General features: G+C 64.1%; 2 protein-coding genes across 2 annotated transcripts; one reads left to right on the top strand and one right to left on the bottom strand.

Annotated features, from left to right (window-relative positions):
- The first annotated feature begins 14,838 nt into the window (after positions 1 to 14,838).
- Positions 14,839 to 20,116, top strand: LOC130459011 (uncharacterized). Its single transcript, XM_056826208.1, has 3 exons — positions 14,839 to 15,153; positions 15,220 to 16,435; positions 19,178 to 20,116. Exons 1-2 carry the CDS (start codon positions 14,839 to 14,841, stop codon positions 16,180 to 16,182), a joined length of 1,278 nt encoding a protein of 425 aa, XP_056682186.1. The 3' UTR covers positions 16,183 to 16,435; positions 19,178 to 20,116.
- A 1,260-nt stretch (positions 20,117 to 21,376) lies between these two features.
- On the bottom strand, positions 21,377 to 25,630 carry LRFN3 (leucine rich repeat and fibronectin type III domain containing 3). The gene is made up of 3 exons (XM_056825298.1): positions 25,354 to 25,630; positions 22,634 to 24,157; positions 21,377 to 22,246 (listed from the first exon to the last, which is right to left on the bottom strand). Exons 2-3 carry the CDS (start codon positions 24,124 to 24,126, stop codon positions 21,742 to 21,744), a joined length of 1,998 nt encoding a protein of 665 aa, XP_056681276.1. The 5' UTR covers positions 24,127 to 24,157; positions 25,354 to 25,630; the 3' UTR covers positions 21,377 to 21,741.
- Between the last annotated feature and the right edge of the window lie 643 nt (positions 25,631 to 26,273).

Raw genomic sequence — 26,273 nt, forward strand, 5'->3', positions numbered from 1 at the left:
ACAACGTCCGTTTTAACACAAAAAAGGATGGGAGAGGGAGGAAGCAGACCATAGCTATTCACCAAAGCATCCCACCGAGAGCAGCTACAATGAAGACGGAAGAACAGACCCCAGAAAGCCCCAGCGGTCAGAATCCAAGAAAAGAATCAGGGGCGACGCGGAGGACCCCAAATGTCTAGAAATGTCCGAAGCTTGGTCGAGAAGGAGGAGGAGACAGGAGGGGCCCTCGCGTAAAAGAGGCAGATTTGACCTCCCGGGTCCTTGGCGGGATGAACCATGGCTAGAACATTACTCTGGACGTGTGCTGGAGCCAGCTCAAGATAGCTCCCCAGAGCTGATTGTTAAATTTTCCACGGGAGTCTTTACGCTTTGGAAAGCATCGAGAGTTATCAATCGGGCCCAATTTATTGGCTTGTTGGTTGACCAGGCTTAAGAGAATGATGGAGAAGAAGTTAAGGATGTAGATTAAACTTAGAAGTGTGCCTGTGCACGTATTTCCCCCCAATCCCAGAAATCTGGTTGTTAAACGTTTATCAGTATATATTTTTTAAAAAGAAAAAGGACAGGGGAAGGGCCGATGTGGAATATATTATTATTATATATTATAATTAGATTTATTATTATATACTATATTATATTACATATTAAGAGGGGGTCCTTTTCATTCATTCTTCATTCCAGTCCAAGTGGCCTGCCAGCTGTTTGTCCAAGTCTCCCCATTCGAACTCTGCTCTCTGTCGCCTGGAACGCCTTTGCTGCCTCAGAGAATCTGTAGCTTCTCTCAAAGCACATCTAAGCGTCTTCTCTCTGAAGCCTTTCCTGGTCCCCCCTCAGTCAGTGACTGGATGCAGGGAAGTGCGTGGTGAAGGGCTCGGGGGATCTGCCCTTGACTGTGCTGCTCATTTGTTTTAAACCCTTTACTAAGAACTGATTTTAAGGCAGAAGAGCGGTAGAGGCTCGGCAATGGGGGTGAAGTGACTTGCCCAGGGTCACCCAGCTGGGAAGTATCTGAGGCCAAATTTGAACCCAGGACCTCCCGTCTCCAGGTCTTGGCTCTGGGATTCTGGGGAGCCCTGCTGGGAGAGAGGAAGGTGGAGGCAGGCAAAGGGAAACAGTGAGAGTGGAGGAAGCCGCCAGCCGGCTGACCAGACCCTGAGCGAAGCTCTGGAGGCCTGTGACACCTTCCAGAGGTGGCCTGCCTGAAGAAGATTGGGTTGAAGGGGGAGGTTTGGGCCCCTCTTCTGTGGCCGCCCCTGGCCCTCCCCTCTGTGCCCCCGGCCCAGGGAGGGGAAGTCACTCACGGCACAGTCTGGGGCTCCTCCAGGGTTGCACGAGGGCCCCGGCCTCCTGGCAGGCCTCCGTGTAGGCGGTCAGCGAATCGCAAAGTCCCCGCCAGCCTCTGCGGGCCTGGCACATGTCTCGTACACAGAACCCATAGAAGGGATCCGGCCGAACCAGGCTGTGGCAGCGCCCGAAGGGCCCCCTCGGCAGCCTGAGGAGCCCACAGGCCGAGGGTCCCGAGAAGGCCGCGTCCAGCCCCCGGGGACAGGGCGGGCAGGGCCCCGTCGGAGCGCAGCGGCCGGGCCCCGGCAGGGCCCACGTGGCCACAAAGGCTTCGAGCGAGCCGCTGGGCCCGAAGTCGTCGGGGCCGCCGTCCCCATTGAAGTTCCCACAGAGCCCGGCCAGGCGGCCCCGGTACGTGGACGGGAGGGTCAGCCGCAAGTGCCGCTCAGAGTCGTAGAAAAGGCGCAGGCCACAGGCCGCCTGGACGGCCACCCCTCGGCCCTCCCGCGTGACCCAGAGGCGTCCTCCGGGCAGGACCAGAGGCAGCCGGCAGCGCTCTCCGTCGACCTGGGGGGACAGAGGAGGGAGTGGCGCGGCGGCCGGGCCTCTGCCTGGGGACGCCCGAGTCCCGCGGGCCAACACCCTCCCGGAAGCCGGCGTCTGGAGCGCTGGCCCTTACCACGACGGTGCCGGGGGCGCCACGGTCCAGGGCGAGCCGCCGGCCGTACAGGTTAAGGTGGATTTGACGAGGTCCCGCCTCATCCTTTTCCACCTGGAGGCCGAAGGGCTCAAGGCCAGAGCCGGTGGCCCGGGCGAGCAGATAAGCGCATGGCCCCGCCAGGCCTCCCAGGACGCGGCCGTCGAAGGTCAGGCCGTGCGTGGGCCCCGCCAGGAAGCAGCTGGCCTGACCGTCCGGGAAGCAGCCTCGGATGCCCCCGCGGATGGCGCAGGCCTCGTGGGAGCGGCACCGTCCTGGCCTACAGGACACAGTCCTGCCCGGCCTGCAGCGGCATCGCCTCTCACAGCTGGGGCCAGGATACCAAGCGGTGCCCAGTGCGTGGTAGCGGCCTGCATGGAGGCAGCCGCAGCGGCTCCTCGGCACGCAGCTCGCCCCGCTCAGCACAAAGCCGGCGTCGCACACGCAGCCCTCTCGGCACCGAACCCCGGGCTGGCAGCCCCTGGGCCCCTTGGGGGCCCCGCACGTCTCAGGGCAGTGCGGCCCGCACAGCTCGTAATGGGAGTGAGGCGGGCACCGGCGTGCTGGGGGCCGGGCCGGGCAGCAGGAGGAGAAGAAGACCAGAGTGAGGGAGGCAGGGGACGGAGATGGGGGAAGACACCCCAGAGAGGAGGAAGGGAGATGGGACAGAGACAGAGTCCAGGGAGGGACAGAGGCAGACCAGAGAAAAGTGACGGAGGGTCCGGCAAGGGGACAGAGAGACATGGAAGCACAGAGATGGAGCAGTAGTGAGGAGAGACAGACATATATTCTAATTAATCCAGTCCCAGTCTGCATCTTGGAGGACTCTTCCCTCCCCGCCCCCCAAGCCTCAGGGGTCCAGGGGTCTATCCTCAACCCCCTGAGGACTCTGGTGCTCGGCTCCCTGGCACCCAGCACCCCGAGGACCCTGGCATCCGGCCCTCACTCACGGCATAAACTGGGCGTCCTCCAGGGCCTGAGCCGCACTCCCCGGGCCTGACAGGCTGCCACATAGGCCGTTAGGGCTCGGCACAGAGCCGGACGACAGCCCCGGTGCCGACACACTTCCTCCAGGCAGTCCTCCATGAAAGGTGTGGGATTCAGGGTCCTGTGGCAGGGGGCCAAGGGCCCAGCCGAGGCCCCCATAAGTCCACAGTAGCTTGGCCCTCGGTAGCGACCTCGCTGGGTAGCTAGGCAGGGGGGTGGACAGTAGGGCCCGCAGGACGGGCCACAGCCGGGGACCTCGGCCACCTTCCAGGAATGGGCCAGACCAGGGAGATGAGATGTTGGTATTCCTCTAGCCATGTCCCCACAGAGTCCACACAGACTTCTGGCAAGGGCCCGCGGGACCGAGAGCCGGACCAGACTATCCCAGTCATAGGTCAGCGAGAGGCCCGAGGCTGTGTCCAGGCACAGCTGACCCCCACTGGTATAGGCCCGGAGACAGCGTCCATGGAAGAAGGGCAGGGACTCCAGGACACCATCCACCTGTGGGGAAGGAGGACACCGGTGTCCGGTTATGGACCAAGGCAGGGGACGTGCGTGTCCAGTCATCCCAGCCCTAGCCCTGGGAAGCTAGTGGCCAATTCAGTGAGCTCCAGGAACCCAGGCGTCCCTTTAGCCCAGTCCTAGCCTGGCAGCAGCCTTTTCCCTTTCAGACGCTCCCGCCCGTAGGACGTTTTTCCTTTACAAGTCCACGCTTACTGTTTCACCCCCCAGACACCCCCTTGGCCCTGCCCTCTGGGGTTTCCCCTCCCAGTCATTCGACAAACACTTATCAAGCCCTCAGGATGCCAGGCGCCGAGGATGCCAAGGCAACAATAAAGAACTCGGGGCTCTTCTATTGAGAGACAACACGCAGACCGGGAAGTAAGGAGTTCGGCGGGGAGGGGGGGATGGCCTGTGCCAAGTCGTGGAGGTGGCAACCCCAGTTGGGCCTGAGCGCGTGTGAAGGAGAAGAGGTGACCAGCCTGGAAAATAAGGCTGGAAGCAGGTGGCAAGGGGCTCGAGTGTCCCCCGCCATCTCTTCTCCCTTTGCCCCCCTTGGGGAAGGAGGAGAAACTGGGAGATAACTAGGGGGCCAGGAATGAGTGTGCAGGGGCCTGGGGGCGTCAGGGAGGGGTCTGCAAGGGGGGGCCTCACCCGGAGGAGGTTGGGGTCCACTGGGCTCATGTCCAGTCTGAGGCCACAGGCCCGCAGCGTCAGGGACTTGGAGCAGCCGAGAGGGCGGATGAGAGTGGCCATGTCCAGGTAGAAGGGGTCAAGGCCGCTCCTCCCACCCCTGCCGCAGGGGCCTGCCAGCCGGTACACACAAGAGCCAGGGAAATGGTATCGGGCCCCTCCGAAGGTTTGGAAGCGGAAGTCGCCGGACGCCGTGCAGGTGACGTGCTGGGGCCCCGAGCCCAGGCGGATGGGCCGGCAGCGGTGCCTCCCCCCAGAGACCTCCTCACAGCGGCCCCGGCACCGGGCAGGCCAGCACTGGACGCCCGCGGCCCCCGGGTCCCCATCGGCCGGGCAGCGGCAGCGCTGGCCACAGCCCTCCGTCCAGAAGGCCTTGTCCGGCCTCAGGAGGCAGCTGCACTGCTCGCTGGGCACACAGCGTCCGGCCTGCAGCAGTCGGCCCGGCACGCATTGGCAGGACGGGGCGCAGGGCTGGCTACAGTGAGCCGGGGCAGCTGGGTTAGCACAAGTAGCTGGGCAGGCTGGGCCACAGGGGACATAGCGGGAATAGGGGGGACAGGCAGGGCCAGTGCCTGGGGCCAGTGGTGGGGTCAGCGGGGCTGGGGGCACCAGAGGGAAAGCTGTTGGAGGGGAAGAGAGGGGAAGCGTTAGGGACCCGAGGGTCCGGCCCCTCGGCCCCCATTTCCCTGGGGACGAGGCATCCCGCACCCCTCGCCTCCCTGCTTTCAGGGACCCAGGATCCCAAGAATTAATGTTAATCCGCCATTCAATCAACCATCAAACGTTTATTAAGCACCTACTGTGTGTCAGACCCGGGGCTAGGCGCTGGGGACACAGCTCTAAAGAAGGAAGCGCTCCGAGCGCCGACATCCTCACTGGGGAGACAGCAGCCCCCCTTCCCCAGGCCCCACCCTGGAGAAGCCCTCCGAACCCCAGGAGCTCCCCAAGACATCATCCAGGTCACCTGGGCCGAGGCAGCCGAGGACCCCACTGCTGACGCTGCAGGACTGCCCAGGGAGGCAGCGGTGGGGGACGCACATCACGCCCTTCCCCGGCTGGCAGGAGCACGCCGACGCGCACTGGTTAGTGAGGACCGTCTGGCCCGGCTGGAGGGAGAGAGAGCAAGCAGGAAATGAGACAGAGCTAGGTGTGAAGCCAGGGGGAGGGAGGGGGGGCACCCCAAACTCTCACCGCAAAGTAGAGGCCCCGGTGGAAGCAGGGGCAGTACTTCAGGGGAACACAGGCCCCCGCAGCTGGGAAGAAGCCTGGGTCACACTGGCAACCCTCGACACATCGGGCCGGGTTCCGGACAATGGCCCGGACGCCCGGGCAGGCTGCGGGACAAGGGTCTGCACAGAGACTGTAGTGACTGTGCCCAGGGCAGCTCATGGCTGTGGGGAGAGGCAGAAGTGAGGCACCAGGGAGTCCCGGGGCCCTGAGGCTTCCGCAGCCCCCCCATTCCCTCCTCTGGCTGTCCCGTGAGCCCCGGGTCTTGGCCCCTGCTTCTGGGCAGGCTGGCTCCAGTCCTTCCAGCCTCAGCTCAGCCTCCTCCCCAGGCTCCCTGGCCAGAGGCTAGTGCCCAGCCAGTGCCAGCTTCCGAGCTCCCGGCCAGGGCTGGGGCCATGCCTGTCCGGTGTAGCCCAGCTGCCCGCTGGCCCCTCTACTCACGGCACATCCTGGAGCTCCTCCAGGGCAGCACCGGCGCCCCCGCCTCCTGGCAGGCGGCCACGTAGCTCCTGAGGCAGCGGCACAGGACGTGCTGGTTCCCTCGGCTCCGGGTGACGTCGGCCAGGCAGCTCTGGAAGAAGGGCTCGGGGGACAGAGTCCCGTGGCAGGGGGCAAAGGGGCCCTGGGCTGCCAGCAGGAGCCCACAGGAGGTGGGCCCTCGGAACGGGGCGCTCACAGCCTCCCCCACGGGGGGGCAACTGGGCCCAGGGCAAGGCTGGGGCAGGGGGCAGGGCCCGGGGCTCGGGCCCGGGCCCGGGGCCTGCAGGTCATCCGCACTCTTGCCGTTGTAGTTGCCACACAGTCCTCGGGTGTGGCCGCCGTAGGCCGCCGGCAGAGTCAGGCTGAGGAGGGGGCCCCGACCCAGGAGCAGGCGAGGCCCCGCCTGGGCCACGAGCACCATGGATGACCCCTGCAGGAAAGCTCGGATGCCGCTTCCGGGAAGGCCAAAGGGAAGGCAGCACCGCACCCCGTCCACCTGGGGGCCGGAAAGACCCAGGTCATCCGGGACGATCTGCGGCCTTTGTGGAGTCGAGCCAAAGACACGGAGGCGCAGGGATGGGGAGAGCCGGGAAGGGGAAGAAGGAGGGAGGCAGAAGACGGCAGAGACACGAGCACAGACCCCGGAAAATGGCCCCCAAACCCAGACACCCCGACCCTGGGAACGTCGGCGCCAGCTGTGCCACGGGGCTGGCCGGACAGCGTGGCCTCCTCAGAGATGGAGGATTCAGAACGTCTCCCTCTCTGCCCTGCCCCCTCGGCCCTGCCCTCTCTCCCGCTCCCGGGACGTGCCAGGGCTGCCGAGGGCCGATGCCACTCACCGTGACGTAGCCCCAGTCTCCTTGATCCAGGACAAAGCTGTGTCCGGCGGCAGTGAGGGCGACGCGGTTGAGGGCAGCCCCGAAGGGCCCGTTTTCCACCAGCACCGAAAAGGGGAGGAGGCTTGGGGGGCGGGTGGGGGCCGTGCCTGCCAGCGTGTAGGAGCAGTGCCCGTGGAGACGTAAGGTGGCACCATCGAAGGTTCGACAGTAGGGGCCAGCAGAGATCAGGCAGAGCCCCGGGCCCGAGAGGGCAGCGGCCGGGGGAGCTCCACAGGGACAGAACACTTGGCCTCCGGGCCGGCAGACGCAGGGGCCTCTGCACGGAGCCCCCCAAATCCCCGGCAGCCGGATGCCCGGCTCGTAGTACCGGCCAGAGAGCGGGCAGCCGCACTGGCGCAGGGGCACGCACCTGGCCCCACTCAGCACAAAGCCGGCGTCACACACGCAGCCCTCGCGACAGCGTCCAGCCTGGCAGCCTGAAGGGCCTAACAGGCTCCCACAGGTGAGCGGGCACCCCGGCCCACACAGCTCGTAGTGGGAGTGAGGAAGGCATGGCGGACCTGCGAGGAGGCAGATAGGCAGTGAGTGGGGGCCCCAACCTTCCTCAGATCCCCCCGGTGTCGGAGTCCCTGAAGGACTTGGGGCCCAGATGCCGGGCTGGTTGGGGACCCAAAGTCAGTTCCCCGGACCCCAAGGAGGCAGACAGCAGCAGGGGCCGAAGGCCCGATGCCTGGGTCCTTTAGGGGCCGGGGCCCGGATGCCAGGATCCTCGCACTCACGGCAGAAGTTCCGGGTCCGCCACGGGAAGATGGTGATCCCCTCCTCCTGGCAGGCGGCCGCGTAGCCTCCGAGGATGGGGCAGGCCCCTCTCCTAGGCATCAGGCAGGCGTCCCGAAGGCAGTCTTGAAAATAGCCTCGAGGGTCCAGGCGCCCGTGGCACAGCCGGAAGGGCCCATCTCGGGCCACGAGAATGTGACAGCCACTGATGGCGCCCTTGCAGTGACCGGTCAGGTCCTTCGCGTCTCCGTCGACCTCTTCCCCACAGCCCTGGGCTGCCCCAACACGACAGCTCCGGACCAGGGCTAAGGCACTAGCGGGACCAGACAAGCCCGACGGCGGGACGTCCCCTATCGCAGGGTACAGGTCATTGGCCGGGTCGCCATCGTAGTCGGCACAGAGACCGGCCACGTGGCCCGAATAGCGCCGGGGCAGGGCCAGCATCAGGTGGCTTCCGCCATCAAAGGCCAGCCGGAGGCCGAAAGGACAGCTCACGACGGTGTCCCACCCTCTGCGGAAAACCAGGACGTGGCCGCCCACCTGGCATGGCAGATTCCTCCACACGCCATTCACCTGCATACACGTAAGGGACACAGATCAGACAGGAGACAGATGGACCTCAGGGGCTGCAGGTCACAGGCACGGACCGTGGCGGGGGCCGGGGACAGAGAAGGGGTCTGGGGAGGGGACGGACAAGGGGGGGGGGGGAGACTGAGAGGCTCAGAGAGCGAAGGCAGAGGACACACGCAGAGACAGAGACTCAAAGAGAGAGAGATCAAGGTGGAACCGGGAGACAGGGAGAGCCAGAGAGGGATGGAGAGAAAGGCAGAGAGGGATGGAGGGAAAGGCAGAGAGGGATAGAGGGAAAGGCAGAGAGGGATGGAGGGAGAGCCAGAGAGGGATGGAGGGAGAGCCAGAGAGGGATGGAGAGAAAGGCAGAGAGGGATGGAGGGAGAGCCAGAGAAGGATGGAGGGAGAGCCAGAGAGGGATGGAGAGAAAGGCAGAGAGGGATGGAGGGAAAGGCAGAGAGGGATGGAGGGAAAGGCAGAGAGGGATGGAGGGAAAGGCAGAGAGGGATGGAGGGAGAGCCAGAGAGGGATGGAGGGAGAGCCAGAGAGGGATGGAGAGAAAGGCAGAGAGGGATGGAGGGAAAGGCAGAGAGGGATGGAGGGAAAGGCAGAGAGGGATAGAGGGAAAGGCAGAGAGGGATGGAGGGAGAGCCAGAGAGGGATGGAGAGAAAGGCAGAGAGGGATGGAGGGAAAGGCAGAGAGGGATGGAGGGAAAGGCAGAGAGGGATGGAGGAAGAGCCAGAGAGGGATGGAGGGAGAGCCAGAGAGGGATGGAGGGAGAGCCAGAGAGGGATGGAGAGAAAGGCAGAGAGGGATGGAGGGAGAGCCAGAGAGGGATGGAGGGAAAGGCAGAGAGGGATGGAGGGAGAGCCAGAGAGGGATGGAGAGAAAGGTAGAGAGGGATGGAGGGAAAGGCAGAGAGGGTTGGAGGGAGAGCCAGAGAGGGATGGAGAGAGAGGCAGAGAGGGATGGAGGGAGAGCCAGAGAGGGATGGAGAGAGAGGCAGAAAGGGATGGAGGGAGAGGCAGAGAGGGATGGAGGGAGAGCCAGAGAGGGATGGAGAGAAAGGTAGAGAGGGATGGAGGGAAAGGCAGAGAGGGTTGGAGGGAGAGCCAGAGAGGGATGGAGAGAGAGGCAGAGAGGGATGGAGGGAGAGCCAGAGAGGGATGGAGAGAGAGGCAGAAAGGGATGGAGGGAGAGGCAGAGAGGGATGGAGGGAGAGCCAGAGGGGGATGGAGGGAAAGGCAGAGAGGGATGGAGAGAGAGGCAGAGAGGGATGGAGGGAGAGGTAGAGAGAGGCACCCAGGATAAGGAGTGAGGAACATACGGAGAATCAGAGACCCTGGGAGAAACAGAGACGTAGAGTGAGAAAGAAAGAAGGGGAGAGAGACAGAATGGGAGAAAGGCAAAGGGAAAGCCAGAGATAGAGAGAGCCGCCTTTACTGCTGCGTTAGCTATCCAGCGAGGTTGAGATCCCCACAGGGAGAGCCAGAGACCTGGAGAGAATGTGGGAGACTCTTAGAAAGACAGAAACACCAGGAGGGACACAGAGAGATGGGAAGCTGCACAGAGACAGATGGAGAGTCACAGCAATAATGAAAGAGCACATCCCGGATAAAGGGGGGGGGAGCCCAAGAAGCCAAGAGAAAGGAGGGTACAAGGTCACAGAGGCCGGGCCCAGGGATCTCTCCATCTCTTACTAGAACCCTGCCAGACTGGCTCTGGTCCAGGCGGAGGCGGCACCCTGGTACAAAGACCTCGACTCCTCGGGGGGTTCCAGCAGGCCCGCCACTGAGCAGGATCCGAAAGGGGGTGAGGGCCCGTTTCTCCAGGGAGTCGTAGCTTCTGAGGCCACTGAGCAGGTAGTTGCAGGAACCAGAGAAGCGGTAACGGCGCCCATCAAAGGTCTCAAAGTGGCCGGCGCCCGTGGCCCGACAAGTGGCACTCCCGATGGGCTGGCAGCCGAGCAGACCTCTGGACACGGCGCAGCGCTCCCCGGGCCCACAGCCCGCCGCACCGCAGCGAGCCTGGCCCCCGCTGGCAGGGCACCAGCAGCGGCGGCGACAGCCTGGGCCCGTCCAGATCGCCTCCCGAGGCGCCAGGACCAGGCCATTCAGCGGGCAGCCACAGGCAGGGCCCCGGCGGGCCACGCAGCTCGGGCCACTGCGTACGAAGCCAGGGTTGCAGGCGCAGGTCTCCATGCAGGGGAATGGGCACGGCTGGGAAGGGGCTCCCTCTGGGTCCGTACACGTGGCAGGGCATGCAGAGCCACAAGGCTCGTAGTGACTGTTGGGTCCGCAGGTCAGCACTTCACGCAGGAAGGACACAGAGTGGTTGATGAGTCTCCTCCTCCCGCCCAAGAGCCCTCCCATGAGCCGGGCCTGGGGAGAGCCTGTCTCACTTCCCAGGACCCAGAACCCCCAGTCTCTAAGACGAAAGGAACCCCAGGAATACAAGTCCCAAACCGCACTCTTCCGTATTTCTGTACTCAAACCCCAGCCCTCCCCTTCTCCTGGACAGACGATCCTTAAACATCTCCATCTCTGGTCATTTCCTTGGGATGGCCTTTCTAATGGGGTGGGGGGTGTTTTGTGTGTGTTTTTTCAGGTGTGTCCATCTCTTCAGGACCCTTTTGGGGGTTTTCTTTTGGAGTTTTCTTGGCAAAGATACTGGAGTGGTTTGCCATTTACTTCTCCAGTTCATTTTGACAGATGGGGAAACTGAGGCCAAAAGGGTTAAGTGACTTGCCCAGGGTCTCAGCTCCTGCTGAGATCTGAACTCAGGTCCTCCTGACTCGAGGTCTGGCACTCTATCCACTGCAGTGCCCCCTAGCTGCCCTAAAGTGTGGTACCTAGAAATGAGGGTTAATACTGTCAGGGTGTTCTGAAGAGGGCTCTCTTATCACTGGTCCTGAACGCTATGCCTCTGTTCACACAAACACTATTTTCTGTCTGGAGGACTGTTTTATTACATGTTTAGCTTATAGCAGAAAAGGTGGTGTAGGTCTTCTTGACCTCCAACACTGTGAGACCTTGGGCAAGTCACTTAACTCTTTGCCTCAGTTTCCCCACCTATAAAAATGAGCTGTAGAAGGAAATGGCAAACCATTTTCTGGTATCTTTGCCAAGAAAACCCTAAAAGAGATCACAAAGAGTGGGATATGACTGAACAACAATAAATTCCACCAAAGGAACAAAAGTACAGAAACTCAAGAAAAATAAAAAATTGGAATGAAGGGACACAGCATTAGTAGACTTTAAACTATATTAAAAACAGCAATTTGAGGGGGCAGCCAGGTGGCTGGGGGGATGGAGAGCCAGGTCTAGAAATGGGAGGTCCTGGTTCACATCTGGCCTCAGCTACTTCCTAGCAGCATGACCCTGGACAAGTCACTTAACCTCCATTGTCTAGCCCTTTAAGCTCTTCTGCCTTGGAGTTAATACTCTGTATTTATTGCAAGACAGAAAGTAAGGGTTAACCCCTCCAGCAACTATAAAACACCTTGGTAGGGTTTTTTGGAACAGCTTAGATAAGTGAGAGCCAGTCAGGGTGTGTTTGAAAAGGGGATGGAGAGGAGGAGAGGAGAGAAGAGAGGAGGGGAGGGGAGGGGAGGGGAGGAGAGGGGAGGGGAGGGGAGGGGAGGGGAGGGGAGGGGGGGAGGGGAGGGGAGAGGGGAGAGGGGAGAGGGGAGAGGGAGAGGGAGAGGGAGAAGGAGAGGGAGAGGGAAGGAGAGGAGAGGAGAGGAGGGGAGGGGAGGGGAGGGGAGGGGAGGGGAGGGGAGAGGAGGGGAGGGGGGGAGGGGAGGGGAGAGGGGAGAGGGGAGAGGGGAGAGGGAGAGGGAGAGGGAGAGGGAAGGAGAGGAGAGGAGAGGAGGGGAGGGGAGGGGAGGGGAGGGGAGGGGAGGGGAGGGGAGAGGAGGGGAGAGGAGGGGAGAGGAGGGGAGAGGAGGGGAGAGGAGGGGAGGGGAGGGGAGGGGAGAGGAGGGGAGAGGAGGGGAGAGGAGGGGAGAGGAGGGGAGGGGAGGGGAGGGGAGGGGAGGGGAGGAGAGGGGAGAGGAGAGGAGGGGAGGGGAGGGGAGGGGAGGGGAGAGGAGGGGAGGGGAGGGGAGGGGAGGGAAGGGGAGAGGGAGAGGGAGAGGGAGAGGGAGAGGGAGAGGGAGAGGGAGAGGGAGAGGGAGAAGGAGAGGGAGAGGGAGAAGGAGAGGAGAGGAGAGGAGAGGAGCCTGGGAAGAGAGGGAGGGAAATGGGGAAGCAGCCCTGCCAGTTTTTTGTCATCTGAAAATCTGCCCGGCATCCCAGTCACCGCTAAGGAGCTGGATCTACCCCCACCCCATCTACAACTTGGGATCCTGTAATCCACTCCTCCCCAGCCCAGGGAAACTTGGATTCCTGAGCCTGAACCCCAGGGGCCCTTGCCCCCCTCCTTCTCTGCTCCAAAAGCTAGGGGGGCCAGGATCACCACCCCTCTGCCCCTAGAACCCCTGCACACTCACGGCAGTTGGCCAGGAGCCTCCAAGAGCCCAGGGTCGCTCCCTCCCGCTGACAGGCGTGGGCGTATGTCTCCAGAGCCTGGCACACTACAGGTCTATAGCCAGTGAATACACAAGCTGATGCCAGGCAATTGAGGACGAAGGGCTTCGGATCCAGGATCCGGTGGCAGTGTTGGAAAGGGCCCTGCGGGTTCTCCAGCAATTTACACAAAGTCGAAGTGGGATCGAGGGAGCCCAGAATGCACGAGGAGCCCCACCTGGAGTGGCAGGGGGCACTCGCGGGCTCCAATGCCCAAGCTTGGGCAAAGACTCGCACAGAGGCAGCGGAACTAAGAACTGTGCCAGCTATCCAGTTGGGGACGAGGACAGAACCCTGCGTGAGGCTAAGGTCGTCGGCAGGATCCCCGTTGAAGTTCCCACAGAGGCCCCCCACTTGGCCCCGGTATCCCCCAGCCACTTTGAGGGACAGGGATTGCTGCCAGTCATACACCAGGCAGAAAGCAATCTGGGGCCCCAATCCTACCCCTGCCTTGGTCCCGGTCCCGGTCCCGGTCCTGGTCTCCGTCTGAGTCATGGTCAACGTCCTCGCAGCCACCCCTAGCCCTGGCTGGCCTCCAGTCCCCGTCTCAGACCCCATCCCTGCCCCTGCCTGGGTTCCAGTACTGGTCCCGGTCCAGGTCTCAGGCGCTGCCCCCATCTTGGCTTCAGCCTCGATCCCGGACCACGCCTCGGACCCTGCCCCTGCCTTAGACGAGGTCCCGGTCCCCATCCAAGGCTCCATCCCGGTTGCTGCCCCTGCCTTAGCTTCGGGCCCTGCCTTGGTCTTGGGGCCGGTCCAGGTTCCGACCTCTGCCTCTGCCTTGGCCGCTGTCCCAGGCCCAGATCCGGTCCCGGCCATTGGCTCAGCCTGGGCCTCCGCCCACAGCTCGGTCCCGCGGTAAGACAGTCGAAGTCGTCCCCTGGCCAGGGTCACCGGGAGCCGGACTCGCTGCTGGTCGACCTGGGAAGGTGTTGGGGGGCGGGTCTGTGAAGGCCGCGGGAGTCCCGAGGAAGAGGGGCAGGGCTGGGGAACGCGGGCCAATAGGGCGTCGGGGGCGGGGGAGGAGGTCTAATTCCCTGAGTCGGAGGAAAGGTGTGGGAACCCGCCGCCCAGGGTCTTACCCGGACGAAGCCGTACTCGTATTTGGCAGCGGTGATCGTGTGGCCGAACACGCTGAGGGACACGTAGCGCAGAGGCAGCCGGCCCCCAGCTCCCCCAGCCCACGCGTGGAAAGCTGGGAGCCCCGCCCCGGGGACACCTTGGATACAGCGGCACAGCGTGTACGCGCAGGCTCCTGGCACCGCAAAGGAACGGCCGTCGAAAGAGGACAAGTAGGGGAGCCCCGCGGCCCAGCAATTCCCCGCCGTCTCAGGCTCGGAGCCGAGCACCGCTTCGGGCACAGAGTCTGTGGCGGCCTCCCCTACGGGCCCGAACCCGGTTTCCCCTAAGGGCTCAAGCCCTGATTCTGCCATAGAAGTTTCCAGGGACCCAAGCCCAGATTCCCTCACAGGCCCCCCCAGGACTCCAAGATCAGATTCCCCCCCAGAGACACCCATGTTGCCCAGGCCAGATTCCCCCAAGGTCCCAAGCCCGGGTTCTGAGACGGATCCCCCGATGGCCCCGATCCCGGGTTCTGTCAGAGATGCACCCAGGTTCCCCGCCTGGTGTTCTGATACAGACCCAGCCATGGGCCCGGCAACAGCAATGGGGTCTGTTATAGATCCCCCCAAGGGCTCTGCCACGGGTTCCGAGATAGTCGCAGATTTGATCACCGTCCCTGAAGAGGCCATAGCCTTGACTCCAGACAAAGCCTCAGGCTCCGTGATGGTCACGGCTTCGGCCACGGCTTCGGCCACAGCCACCTGTGGCTTTTGGGGGGCCACGCACTTGGGGCGATTCCGCACCAGGCTACAGACTTTATCCTTGGGGCATAAATAGTTCCTGCAGCTCGGTGAGTTAGGATCCCGAGCAAAGCCGTATGGGGGAGATCGGGAAAGAAGGACGGGACGGGGGCGGGGCGGAGTTCTGGAGCCCGCTAGGGGAAGGGGCTTAGGCCGAGGGAGGAACCGAGGGGGGAGGGAACCGGACTCCTTTTGTAGCCTTGAGATCGGGAGACCGTAAAATACGGATTGGAGATTTTGCAGAGAGTCGGAGCCAGTCCCAGCTAGGATGACTGTAGGGGAGAAGAGGAAAGAGCAAGAGGAGCTGAGGATCCCGGGGCTCGGCTGTCCAGCTGCTCTGTCCATCCACAAGATGCCAGCCAGCCCCTCCGAGCCCCCGCGGTCCCCAGGCTCCCGGGACTTTACCCTGCTCATCCTCCTGCCGCACAGCTTGGGTTCCAAAGCCGGCGCTTGCCGAGGTCCCACAGCTGAGGACCCCGATGGCTTGGTTCCCGAACGTTTCCAGCTGGTGACTGCCGCCGCCCTCCGTGCCATAAGGCACCTCGGCCCAGGAGAAGCTCCCCTTCCCCCAAAGGATGGGCCGCCAGCGCAGGCCGGTCAGGGGCCGCTTGTCCAGAAGCACGGTCCCGGGCTCCAGGCCCTGGCCGGGGGCCACAAGCAGCGCCAGGTTGGAGAAGCCCGGCTGCGCGGTCAATGAGTAGCAGCAGCCGTAGGAGTCCACCGGCGGAATCAGCGAGAACCAGGGGTCGTAGGACACGCCGGCCCGGGCCCCGCTGCCGGCCAGGAACAGCACCTGCACGGCGGCCGAAGCCCGCAGTACCAGCGGCCGCCGCGAGTCCACCGGGAAGCGCAGCACCTCCCCGGACTCCAGCGCGCGCTCGCCCCCGGTCCCGCCGCTCCAGAAGCTCAGGAGGCACGCGGCATTCGCCGCCACGTAGACGAAGTCGCACGAGCCCTCCTCCGCGGAGACCTGCGTGGTGAAGGGCGGCACGGCGTAGGAGCTGCCCCAGAGGTGGGCAGGCAGCAGCTGCTCGCACACAAGCTCGCAGTCGTCAGCCGCGCGCAAGCAGCTGTGGCCCGCCAGCACCGCCACCGGGCGCTTGGCAACCACCAGCGTCCCGGACAGGTCGATCTCGCTCTGCACCTGCACCACCTCGAAGGGCTGCAGGCTGACGGCCAGCGGTCGGCCCGCCGGGTAACTCAGGCCGCCCAGGCTCACGGCGCACGGCGGCGTCAGCTGCACGCTGGTAGCCTGCGGGCCGGCCACCACTGCGAACTCCTTGTACCTGTCCTGGGGCTGCAGCACAGGCGTGACCACGGTGTAGCGAGTGCCCAGCTGCTGGCAGGGGAACACCAGGGCCGTGTCCAGGGAGCGCAGTCGCGCGTTCACCGCCAGCACGGACACCAGGTACGAAGACGTTACCTGGACGGCCCCGAGACGCACGGCCGAGCCGCGCAGCTCCACGCTCGAGGGCAGCCGCACGCACTCCGTTCGCCCGGGCTCCAGGCTCAGCTCCTGTCGGAAGGCGGCCCCGCGCGCCTCCACGGTCACCAGCGTGGTCACCTGCTGCCCAGCCTTGACTGCCCTCTGCGCCGAGGACACGTACAGGCGGAAGTCGGGCGCTGTCGTGCCCCCGTTCTGCAGGAAGGCGGTGAGGAAGCAGTTGCCCAAGGAGCCCCCAGCGGCCGACCCTGAAGGGGAGGAGGCGACACAGAGGGCGCAGGTTGGCGACTTCCAGCCCCCTGCCCCAGATGCGGCCCCCCAGAGGCCTGCCCGTGGTCGCCCAGCCGTCCGCCTCAGAGCTGCCCACATGGGCTCGCTGCAGCCCAGCCTCCCCCAGACCAACGGGCATTCCCCTGCCGAGAACCTGCTTGCAAGCCCCCCGCCTCCCGGTCCCTTCCTCCACACTCACCCCATGGGAGCCAGAGGGAGAAGAAGAGCAGGGCGGGTAAGCAGGCCGCCATGGCTTCGGGGGAGAGGGAGGACGGAGGAGATGCCCCTCCCCCGGGGCCCCTTCCCATACCCTCCCCTTCCCCGGACACAACCTGCCGCTTGATAGAGGGCAGCGGGCCAAGACCCAGCTCCAGGGTGAGCACGGCTGGGGCCTCCCCTGCACCGAGCCTGGCTAGGGCCGCTCCTTGGGCAGGGCAGGCCCATTTATACTCCCCAACACGGTGGGGCGCCCCTGGGGCCCCAGCTCCACCCTTCCCCCACACGGATGTCCCCATTAGGGCTGGCTCCCGGCAGACCAGGGCCGGTAATTAGCCTTAATGGGCCCGAATTACCAAGCCCCCAGAAGAGCTGAGGGACAGAGGGCTGGGCAGGGCGGCCAAGGGGAGCAAGCGCTGAGGACAGAGATGGGGAGGCCAGAGAGAGGGGCAGGGGGGGGGGGGAGGAAGAGCCTGGGCCAGGGAGAGAATGGAGGCAGAGAGGCCCGAGGGGCAAGGCTGGGCAGGGAGAGTACAAGCAAGGAAAAGAGGCTAGAAAGGGGAGCTGGAAGGACCCGGGAGAGGAAGGCAGGCAAGACGGAGAGGCGGGGATCAAAGAAGAAGATGAGGCAGCGGAGGGCCATGAAAAGAACTGAAGCGGCAGAATGGCAGACTCTGACACAGAACTGTCCGGCCTTATCTTGGGGGGCCCTCACCCCTAGAGGCACCCAAACGATGGGACCCAGAAGTTTGCTGGCTATCCTGTAACACAGGCCACCCCACTCCAAGGCCAGCACTCTCCTACACTGAGGTCTCCTTCACCAAGGCAGGCAGAGATAGAAAAGGGCCAGACAACTAGATAGGGGAAGACGGGGAGATAAGATGGGGTAAGGCAGGGGCCAGGACACAAGGGGGGAACCGAGTTCTTGGGCAGAGGGAGGAGGAGCCAGGAACAGGGAGTGGGCTGAGCAGACATATTCTAGGCTGAGAATCGGGGGCCTGAATTGCCGAGAGACTTGGGGGCTGAGGACCCGGACGCCTGGGTCCTGGCACAGACCTGGACTCTTTGTCCTAGGGTGCCTGGTCTGGAGGAAGGGGGGCAAGTATGGACAATGGCCTAGACGTCACCCCTCGTCCCAGAACGTCTTGAGCCAGAGAACAAAGACACCACACCCCTATCTGGAGCCAGGAGTGCAGTGCCCTGGTCACTTGGCCAGGGACAAAGGGCCATGGGGGGAGCCACAAAAGGCAGACCATGGGGAGGGTGGCAGGGAGGACCGACAAAAGGGGGATGATGTAAAAGGGCCACCAAACCATGGAGAAACATGTAGAAAATGGTATGGGGGGCTGTGGGGACCAGTGGGGAAGCTAGGCTAGAATGGATGAGCCCATGAGGACAGTGTGGGGGACATCGTGGTGGGGACAGGGAGATGGAGGAGACGTGGGAAAGAGATCAAAAGAGGACTGACAGGGGGAACAGAGACCGAGGAAATAATGTTGGAGAGAGATGACAAGATGGGGGGTGGGGGGGACACAGTTAACTGTGGGGGAGGGAGAGCGTGGGGAGCAAACAAGAATTTGGAGGCACCCTGAAGTAGAAAGTCCAAGCATGTGGGGGGAATGAGGGGGGACAAAGGTTCGAGGTGCAGTCATTTGGTAGAGACATTGGGGACCATGTGTCTGGGGGAATAAGAGTGACAGTGACCTAGAGGACAGCAAGAAGGTGGCCCAGAGACTCTGCAGGGACCTAGCAAGAGTGGGAAGACAGCAGGACAAGAAAGACGGCGTATTGTTCAAGGGAGGGTAAGAGGCCTCGGAGGGGAGGACGTGGGGAGACATTGGAGGGAGGTCTGGAGCATGGGGGGACTGTCCAGGATGGGAGGAAGAGGGGGGCAGTGGGATGGAGCAGAGGAAGAGCTGGGAAGGCCACATAGAACCCAGAGAGTGTGGGGGCGCATGGGAAGGAGTGAGGAGGCGGAATCTGCAGGAGAGGAGGGCTAGTGTGGTGGGAAGGAAGCCAAGGACTCCAGGGAACGGCATGACTGTGACGTGTCTAAGAGACGGACATAGAAATGGGGCAGGGGGAGGACAGGAGAGAAGGACAGGTGGAGAATGGGTCAAACAGACACACAGAGACTAGAAAGTCCAAGGAAGCCAACACAGACAATTCGGAGGGACAGTTTCGAGCAGGGAGACATGGAAGACACTGAAGTAAGAGGAGAGAATGTGGGGGGACTGGCTTGGAGACATGGGGTGGTCTCCTCCTCTCCGGGACCCCGTGATCCTCATCCTTCCATTCTGCTCATCCAATAGACTCTCTTTTTGCAGGGAGAAGGGGCTCCTCTCTATGCCCATGGGCATTCTCCAGTGGCCCAAGGAGGGTCTTCCTAGGGCTCTATGGGGGATGGGAGGAATAGGAGAGGTTCTGGGGCTGAGGCAGGGAGGAGGAGAGGGGAAGAGCGCTCCTCCTTCCATTTACCAGCAGAATGGAAGCTCTCTGAGAGCCCAGGCTCTTGTTTTGGTCTACGGTGCCCAGCACAGTGTCTGGCACTTAATAAACAATTCCATAAACAAAAGGAGAAACAACGGGGAAGAGGGAAGTAGAAAGAATTCCTAATAGATAACCTGGGATGTGTCTCCTTGAGGTGAAGGGAAGGATCTGCCCAGGCAGGGAGGTATCAAAGCAGAGGTCAGAGGAACTCCTGCAGGAGGGCCTGTGAATGAGCCCCGAGTGAGAGGCCAACCTCTAGGATGCCTTACAGGTTTCCTGGCTCTGGATTCGAGTTTGTTCCATTCCTCTGGTCCCGGGCCCCCGCTCAGATTCCATCTGTGAAATGGCCCAACAGCTAACCCCCACGTCCTATTTACTGATCTCGGACCACCTCATGGACCGACTTGCTGGGATTTCCGAGGACCAGGTTCAGAGTTGGAAGAGAACTTGGAGCCACTCCAGCCCAGCCCAGCCCAGCCAGTTATTCCACTAGTGTGTCTGAGGCAAGGCGGAAGCCAGGTCTTCCCAGCTCCAAGCCACACTTCTAGACTTCGGAGTGGCCCAAGGGGGACGCAGCAACTCCAGCATCTCCCTGATTCAGACAACGCAGCTTGGGTTGGAGCTTCTGGTACCCAAAGCTCTCTCCAGTGGACCATTTTCTCCCACCACTCCTCCTCGGGCACTCTGCACACTCTGGCCAAACCGGGGTTACCCTTCCCCCAAGCCGCCCCGTATTTTCCTGCCTTCGGCCCCTCTGTCCCCTCAGCCCGGGATGCCTTCCCCTCCTGCCCCGTCCTGCTCTGTCCCACCAGCCTTCTCTCCTTCCCCAGGGAGGGCCACATTCCATCTCCCTGGCCAGCCCAAGTTTGGCCCTCAGAGCCCACCTCGTCCCCCACCAGCTTGGCTCCCGTCGCCCTGGGGACGCCGGGCAGCACGTCCGCCCTTGGGAGTGCGTCTGGAGAAGCTGCGGACCACTGCGGGCTACCTGGGGAGGCCTGGAGTTAGCTGAGTGTACCCTGGGGTAACGACCCGAATCCATCACTGCTGATAAATTGGCCAGGCCACGGCCTTCCCGCTGACCACAAGAAACTACCTGTGACCAGTGGGATGATGACAACACTTGTCCAGCCTGCCCTCTGCTGCGTCCAGTGCTGCCGGGTGACAAAGGAAACCCTTAGTGACCGCAATAAAAGCAGCCTCTTGCCCAGCCTTCACAGTGACTCGGCATCACCAGGAACGGCGTAAAATGGGCTCGGGTACTGGAGCCAGGAATGGCGTAAAATGGGCTAGGGTACCGGAGCTGGCTTCAGGAAGTTCCAGGTTCAAAACCCACCTCAGAGTCTTACTAGCGGTGTAACCGTGGTTGGCCTCAGTTTCCTCATCTGTCAGATGAGACAGTTGGACTAGATGGTCCCCAGGTCCTTCTAACTTTAAACCTATGATGCTCAGAAGTCTCTCTCATGTCTCCCCAGCTCAAAAACACCCTCTGGAACTCAGAAGACCAAGCCCAAAGTTCTGTCTGACATTCAAGGCCTTCCAGACCTATTTCCCCTAGACGGGAAGTTGTGCCCCTCTGCCCTGCCCACGGCCCCATGTTGGCCTAGCAGAATGCCATCTCTCCTCGAGGACCCCGTTCAGGCCTGCCCTCCGGGCAGCCTCGTGCCTGTCCTGGAAGCGGCAGGGGTGATTGTCAGAGTAGGAGAGCCAGAGTGGGCAGGGAGCCTGGAAACCCTCCTCGCTTTACAGACCAGGCCACCAAGGCCCAGAGACAATGGGAGGCCTGCAGAGGATCACCCAAGGCGGCACCCAAGGAGGGAGAAGCTCCGGACAGGAGAGAAGGCGAAGGCGCCCACGTTCTCCTCCCCCAGGGCTCAAGGGGGAGCCTGGGTGCCAGGCTCAGGTCGGCCACGATGCGTGGCCATCTAGGCCTGAAACGAGAGGGTGGCCCGAGGCTCTGATACGTGGGCCGGCTGTCATTGGTCGATCCTAGCTGGGACGGGATTCCTAGCTTGGCTGAGATCAGGCGAGTGGGAGGCCATCCAATGAGCACGCTGTTGGGCGTCTGGCGCATAATCAGGCCTGGGAATGAGGGACCCCCTAACCTAGCTGGACCAGGCCCTGACCAGCACAAGGACGTGACCCGCCAGCCTAGGGTGAGATCATCCGGCCCCCCTATGGCCAGACTGGAGAAATTCACAATTTGGCCCCCAAGCTCCGGGAGCCCCGAACCCCAACAACTACTGGGCCCTGGCGAATCCAGTCCCTCACACCCGGGCCCTGGGCTTCTAGTGCCCCAGGTCTGGGGACCAGCTCACGGGCTGGGGCAGGGCAGGATTCCCTGCGCCTTGAGGGGAGCTTTCTGAAAAGGGCGTGTGTGAGGGTGACCATCACCCCGCTGATTTCCTCCCCTACCAAGGCCCCACCTCGGGCAGCTGGATGACCGAACGAATGGACGGAGGGAGGCCAGAGCTTAGAAAAATAGGTTTCTCTTGACATAATCTCCATAGTGTCCCCACTTTCCCGCCGAGTCCCCTGCGGGTTTGTTAAAAATAGGAGGTTGGGCAGGAGCTGCGAGGTGGGCCAGCATCCAAGCACGGACTCCCCCCATGCCCATTCTTGGCCCAGCCACAGCCCTGGGACCCACTCTGTCCATGTCCTTCCCTGGAGCCAGGGCGAGGGGTGCCTGGAAGGCCAGGCCAGCCTAGGCCGAGGAACATCCCTGGGCCAAGGCCAGGTCTCAGAGCATTCAGGGGGCCGAGAGCGTGCCGGGCTGAGGTGGGAGGTGTTCTAGGGAGCAGTCCAGGGCTAGGGACATCCGAGGGGCCTCCCTGGGCCTCATGGCCCCCCACGTTCATGAGCGAGGCGGCCCCGAGGCCCCCTCGAGGGTTCCAAGTCCAGCTGGACCAAGGTGTGCCCCTTGATTGGCGTTGGAGGCGTAGGGTCCGAGTCTGAGGCTGAGCTCTCGGGCCCAGGGGCCGGGGCCCCGCCATTGGTCTGGGAGCAGACGCTGCTCACGCCTCCCCGCGCCGCAGGCTTGCCCGGGGGCTGGTCGCCGTGCACCTTGTATCGGAGCAGCAGAAGGAAGATGAAGCCCAGCACGGAGGCGACGATGACGCCCCCCAGAGCGATGATCATGGTGCCCCCCAGGACGGGAGCCGCCGAGTGGGGCGAACGGCACGGCCGCAGCTCCGGCTCTGTAGAGAAGCGGGCACAGCCCACGGCCCGCGTGGCCGTCAGCCCGGTGGCCCCGTCCTCGGACACCGCCAGCACACAGAGGTCGTAGGTGCGCCCCGACACCAAGTCCGTCAGGTGGAAGGAGCGGCTCCCGGCCGGGACCATCCTGCAGGCGAGAAGAGAACCGAACTTGGCTTCGGGCCCCACGTGGGCTCCCCCACAATTGGGGGCTGCTGCCTTTTCCTCTCCATTGCCTGGGCACTGAGTGGGCACCGGGGACATGCTTGAGCGGAACTGAATCCTGCCAGCTTCTGCCTCCCAGCCTCCCTCCCCCCTCCCGGCTCAGCCCCCTCTTAGCAAAGGGACCCGCTTCCTTTTGGCTCAGACACGCCTTTCCTTCCACGCTCGGCCCCGGCCATCTTTTCATGGCGGCAGGGCCTCGCCCAGGGCGCCCAGCGGGTCACTGTCGGAGGCACCATTTGAAGGGTCCTTCCTGCCTCCGCCTCTGCCGGGAGGACGCTCTGGGCACGCCGCCTCCCACCTCCCCACTCACCTGTACACGAGGATGTCATCCGTGGAGCTGTTGTACTGGATCTGGTACATGCGGAGGCCGGGGACGGGCCCGTGGTCGGGCCAGCGGATGAGGGCGGCCGTGGCGCTGCGCTCGGCCACCTGGACGCTGCCCCCGTCGTCGCCGTCGTGCTCGGGGGCCCGGGGGGCCAGGGGGGCCAGGGAGGAGGAGGCGGAGGAGGAGGAGGAGGAGGGGGTGAGCGGGGCGCCCCCCTCGCCGTCCTCTCCTTCCCCACGGGGCTCACAGCTGGTGCTGTTGGCCAGCTGGGGCGGGGGCGGCCCCACGGTGAGCTCCACCGAGGCGGTGGCCTCCCCGGCCGCGTTGGCCGCGATGCACGTGAAGACGCCGCCGTCACCCGGCGTGGCCGCCAGCAGCTCCAGCGTTCCGTTGGGAAAGGCCCGAGTGCGACTGGAGTTCCCCAGGAGGCGGCCTCGGGGGGACACCCAGCGGACCCGGGGCTCGGGGTCCCCGGCGGCCCGGCAGCGCAGGGAGGCCGTGCGGCCCTCGGCCACGGCCACGGGGGGCGATCGGTGGGTGACCACCGGAGGCTCGCACACGAACTCGTCCTCCCGCACGGCCCAGAAGGAGCGGCCTCCCAGGGCCGGCGGGGAGGCACAGGCCTCCAGGTCGTCCTCCCGGGCCAGCCTCCTCAGCCACACCAGCTCACAGTTGCAGTGCAGCGGGTTCCCCCCAAAGGCCAGCACCAGGGCAGAGGCCGGGGCGCCGGGCCGGGGCCGGGACAGCACGGGAAGGCGGGAGAAGAGGGGGTCCGGGGGGATGGTGGTGAGCCGGTTGGCCGTCATGTCCAGCCTGGCCAGCTTGTGCAGCCCCGCGAAGGCCCCGGCAGGCACGGCCGCCAGCAGGTTGTGGTCCAGGCCCAGCGTGTTCACGTTGGCCAGCCGGGCCACGGCGTCCCAGGGCAGGGCCTCCAGGTTGTTGTAGCTCAGGTCCAGGTCCTCCAGGGTCTCGGCGCAGTCGGCCAGGGCCCCGGCCGCCAGCGCGCCCAGCTGGTTGTTGGCCAGGATGAGGTGGCGCAGGCTGACCAGCCCCCGCAGCTGCGCCGCGCCCAGGGACGACAGCCGGTTGCCGTCCAGGTGCAGGGCCCGGAGGGCGCGCAGGTCGGCGAAGGCCCCGGGGGCGATGTGCGCCAGCGTGTTGCGGCTCAGGCTGAGATGCAGCAGCCCCGTCATGTTGGCCAGGTCGCGGCGGCGCACCGACGCGATGAAGTTGTCCGGCAGCCGCAGCTCCGAGGCCCGGCGGTCCAGGCCGGGGGGCACGAAGAGCAGGCCCGCGCCCGGGCACAGCACGCTCCGCGGAGGCGACGACGTCTGGCACCGGCAGCGCCGCGGGCACGGCCCCGAGACCGAGCCCGCCATGGCGTCGGGCACGGACGCCGCTCCGACCGCGCTGGCCGCCCCGGGCTGCGGGGGGCCCAGAGCCAGCAGGCACAGCAGGGGCAGGCCCAGCATCCTCATGCCACAGGTACGGAGGTGGCACCCAGGAGTCCTGAGGAGAGAGGCCGGGTCAGGGCCGCGGGCACAGCGAGAGACAGAGACAGAGACACAGGGAGAGGCAGAGACAGGGAGAGACAGGGAGAGACAGAGACAGAGAGACACAGGGAGAGGCAGAGACAGAGACACAGGGAGAGGCAGAGACAGGGAGAGACACAGGGAGAGGCAGAGACACGGGGAGAGACAGAGACAGGGAGAGACAGAGACACAGGGAGAGACAGAGACACAGGGAGAGGCAGAGACAGGGAGAGACAGAGACACGGGGAGAGGCAGAGAGAGACAGAGACACAGGGAGAGGCAGAGACAGAGAGACACAGGGAGAGACAGAGAGAGACAGAGACAGACAGAGACAGGGAGAGACAGAGACAGAGACACAGGGAGAGACAGAGACAGGGAGAGATAGAGAGACACAGGGAGAGAGACAGAGAGAGAGACAGAGACACAGGGAGAGACACAGGAAGAGACAGAGACACAGGGAGAGACAGAGACACAGGGAGAGACACAGGAAGAGATAGAGACACAGGGAGAGACAGAGACAGAGAGAGTGGAGACACAGGGAGAGACAGACACAGAGAGACACAGACACAGGGAGAGACAGACACAGGGAGAGAGAGACAGGGAGAGACAGAGACAGAGAGAGTGGAGACACAGAGACACAGGGAGAGACAGACACAGGGAGAGAGAGACAGGGAGAGACAGAGACAGAGAGAGTGGAGACACAGGGAAAGACAGAGAGAGACAGAGACACAGGGAGAGACAGAGAGAGACAGAGACACAGGGAGAGACAGAGACAGGGAGAGACAGAGACAGAGAGAGACAGACACAGGGAGAGACAGACACAGGGAGAGACAGAGACAGAGAGAGTGGAGACACAGAGACACAGAGACACAGAGACACAGAGAGGAGACACAGGTTGAGAATAGGCAGAGACAGGGCAAGTCCCAGAGACACCCGGGAGAGGGCTGGAGCCCCAGAGAAGGCCAGAGAGACAGACAGTCTGAGCCGGAGCTACAGACCCAGCCAGAGAGGGTCCGAGCTGTCGGAGAGCCCCTGAGACCCGGCCCGAGTCCCACGGGACAGACAGAGCCCCCCTCCCCCAGCCTCCCAGTCCCTGGGGGAGCCTCTCGGAGCCACAAAGGGGAAGGCACAGCCAGACCCTCAGACCATGGACAACGCCGGCTCTGCTCTTACCTGGAGCCCCCCGGGGCGGGGTCACGGGTCACGGGTCACCCCCGGCCCCGCGGCCAGGCCCGGACCCCGAGGGCCCAGGCCCACGAGGCTCCGGGCCGGATCAGATCAGGCCGTGGCTCGGGCCCCGCCAATCCCCGGCTGCGGCTCAGCCTCCGACTCCCGGGCGCCGGGCACACGCGTGGGGGGTGGGGAGATGCGGGGCAGGGCGGGGCCGGGCGGGCAGAAGGCCGGGGCCAGGGGCGAGGGGGCCATGGGGGGCGCCGGGCGGCCGGGCCACGCGTAGGGGGTGAAGGCGTCGCCGCAGCGGTGGCGGCGGCGGCAGCGGCAGCAGCGGCGGTGGCGGCAGCGGAGGCAGCGGAGGCAGCAGCGGCCGCCGCCGCGCGGGGCCGGGGGGGAGGGGCCGCGGGCCGCAGGAGGCCCCGCCCCGCCCCGCGCGTGGCCGTGGCCGTGGCCCAGGAGGGAGGGGGGAGCGTCCACACAGGTCTGGAGCTAGAGGGGGAAGGGGGAGAGAGGGGAACGAGTCCCTGCCGCCGCCGCCGTCGGTGCCGCCGCCGTGGGGGGCCCCCCCGGGTCTGCTCAGCGCGTGGCGGCCTCCGCGAGGGTCGCTCCAGGAACCCAGGGCCGGGCGCAGGCGCGGCCCCGATTAAAGGCGAAGGCGCGGCCTCGATTAAAGGGACAGGAGCTCCCCGATTAAAGGCGAAGGCGCGACCCCGATTAAAGGCGACCGGTCACGGGAGGTTCTTGAGCCGGTGGGCATCAGCCCCGGAGGCCAGGGGGACCGTGGAGGCCCATAGGCCCCGGCCCATGAGAAAGGAATCCCAACCGCCCCTCCTCCATCCTTGGACCCTCCTTGTGGTCTCCCATCCTCTTGCCCCGCCCCCCATCTTCTGCCCCTCCGGTCTGGGGCATCTCCCCGCCCA

Source organism: Monodelphis domestica, chromosome 4 (genome assembly GCF_027887165.1).
Source record: "Monodelphis domestica isolate mMonDom1 chromosome 4, mMonDom1.pri, whole genome shotgun sequence".
Lineage (NCBI taxonomy): Eukaryota > Metazoa > Chordata > Mammalia > Didelphimorphia > Didelphidae > Monodelphis > Monodelphis domestica.

Coding starts and splice junctions, on each gene's coding strand:
- LRFN3 (XM_056825298.1), bottom strand. CDS start 24,126: ATGAGGATGCTGGGCCTGCCCCTGCTGTGCCTGCTGGCTCTGGGCCCC. Junction 22,247..22,633: donor GATGACATCCTCGTGTACAG/GTGAGTGGGGAG, acceptor TCTCGCCTGCAG/GATGGTCCCGGCCGGGAGCC.
- LOC130459011 (XM_056826208.1), top strand. CDS start 14,839: ATGCCAGCCAGCCCCTCCGAGCCCCCGCGGTCCCCAGGCTCCCGGGAC. Junction 15,154..15,219: donor GGGGCCACAAGCAGCGCCAG/GTTGGAGAAGCC, acceptor CGGCGGAATCAG/CGAGAACCAGGGGTCGTAGG.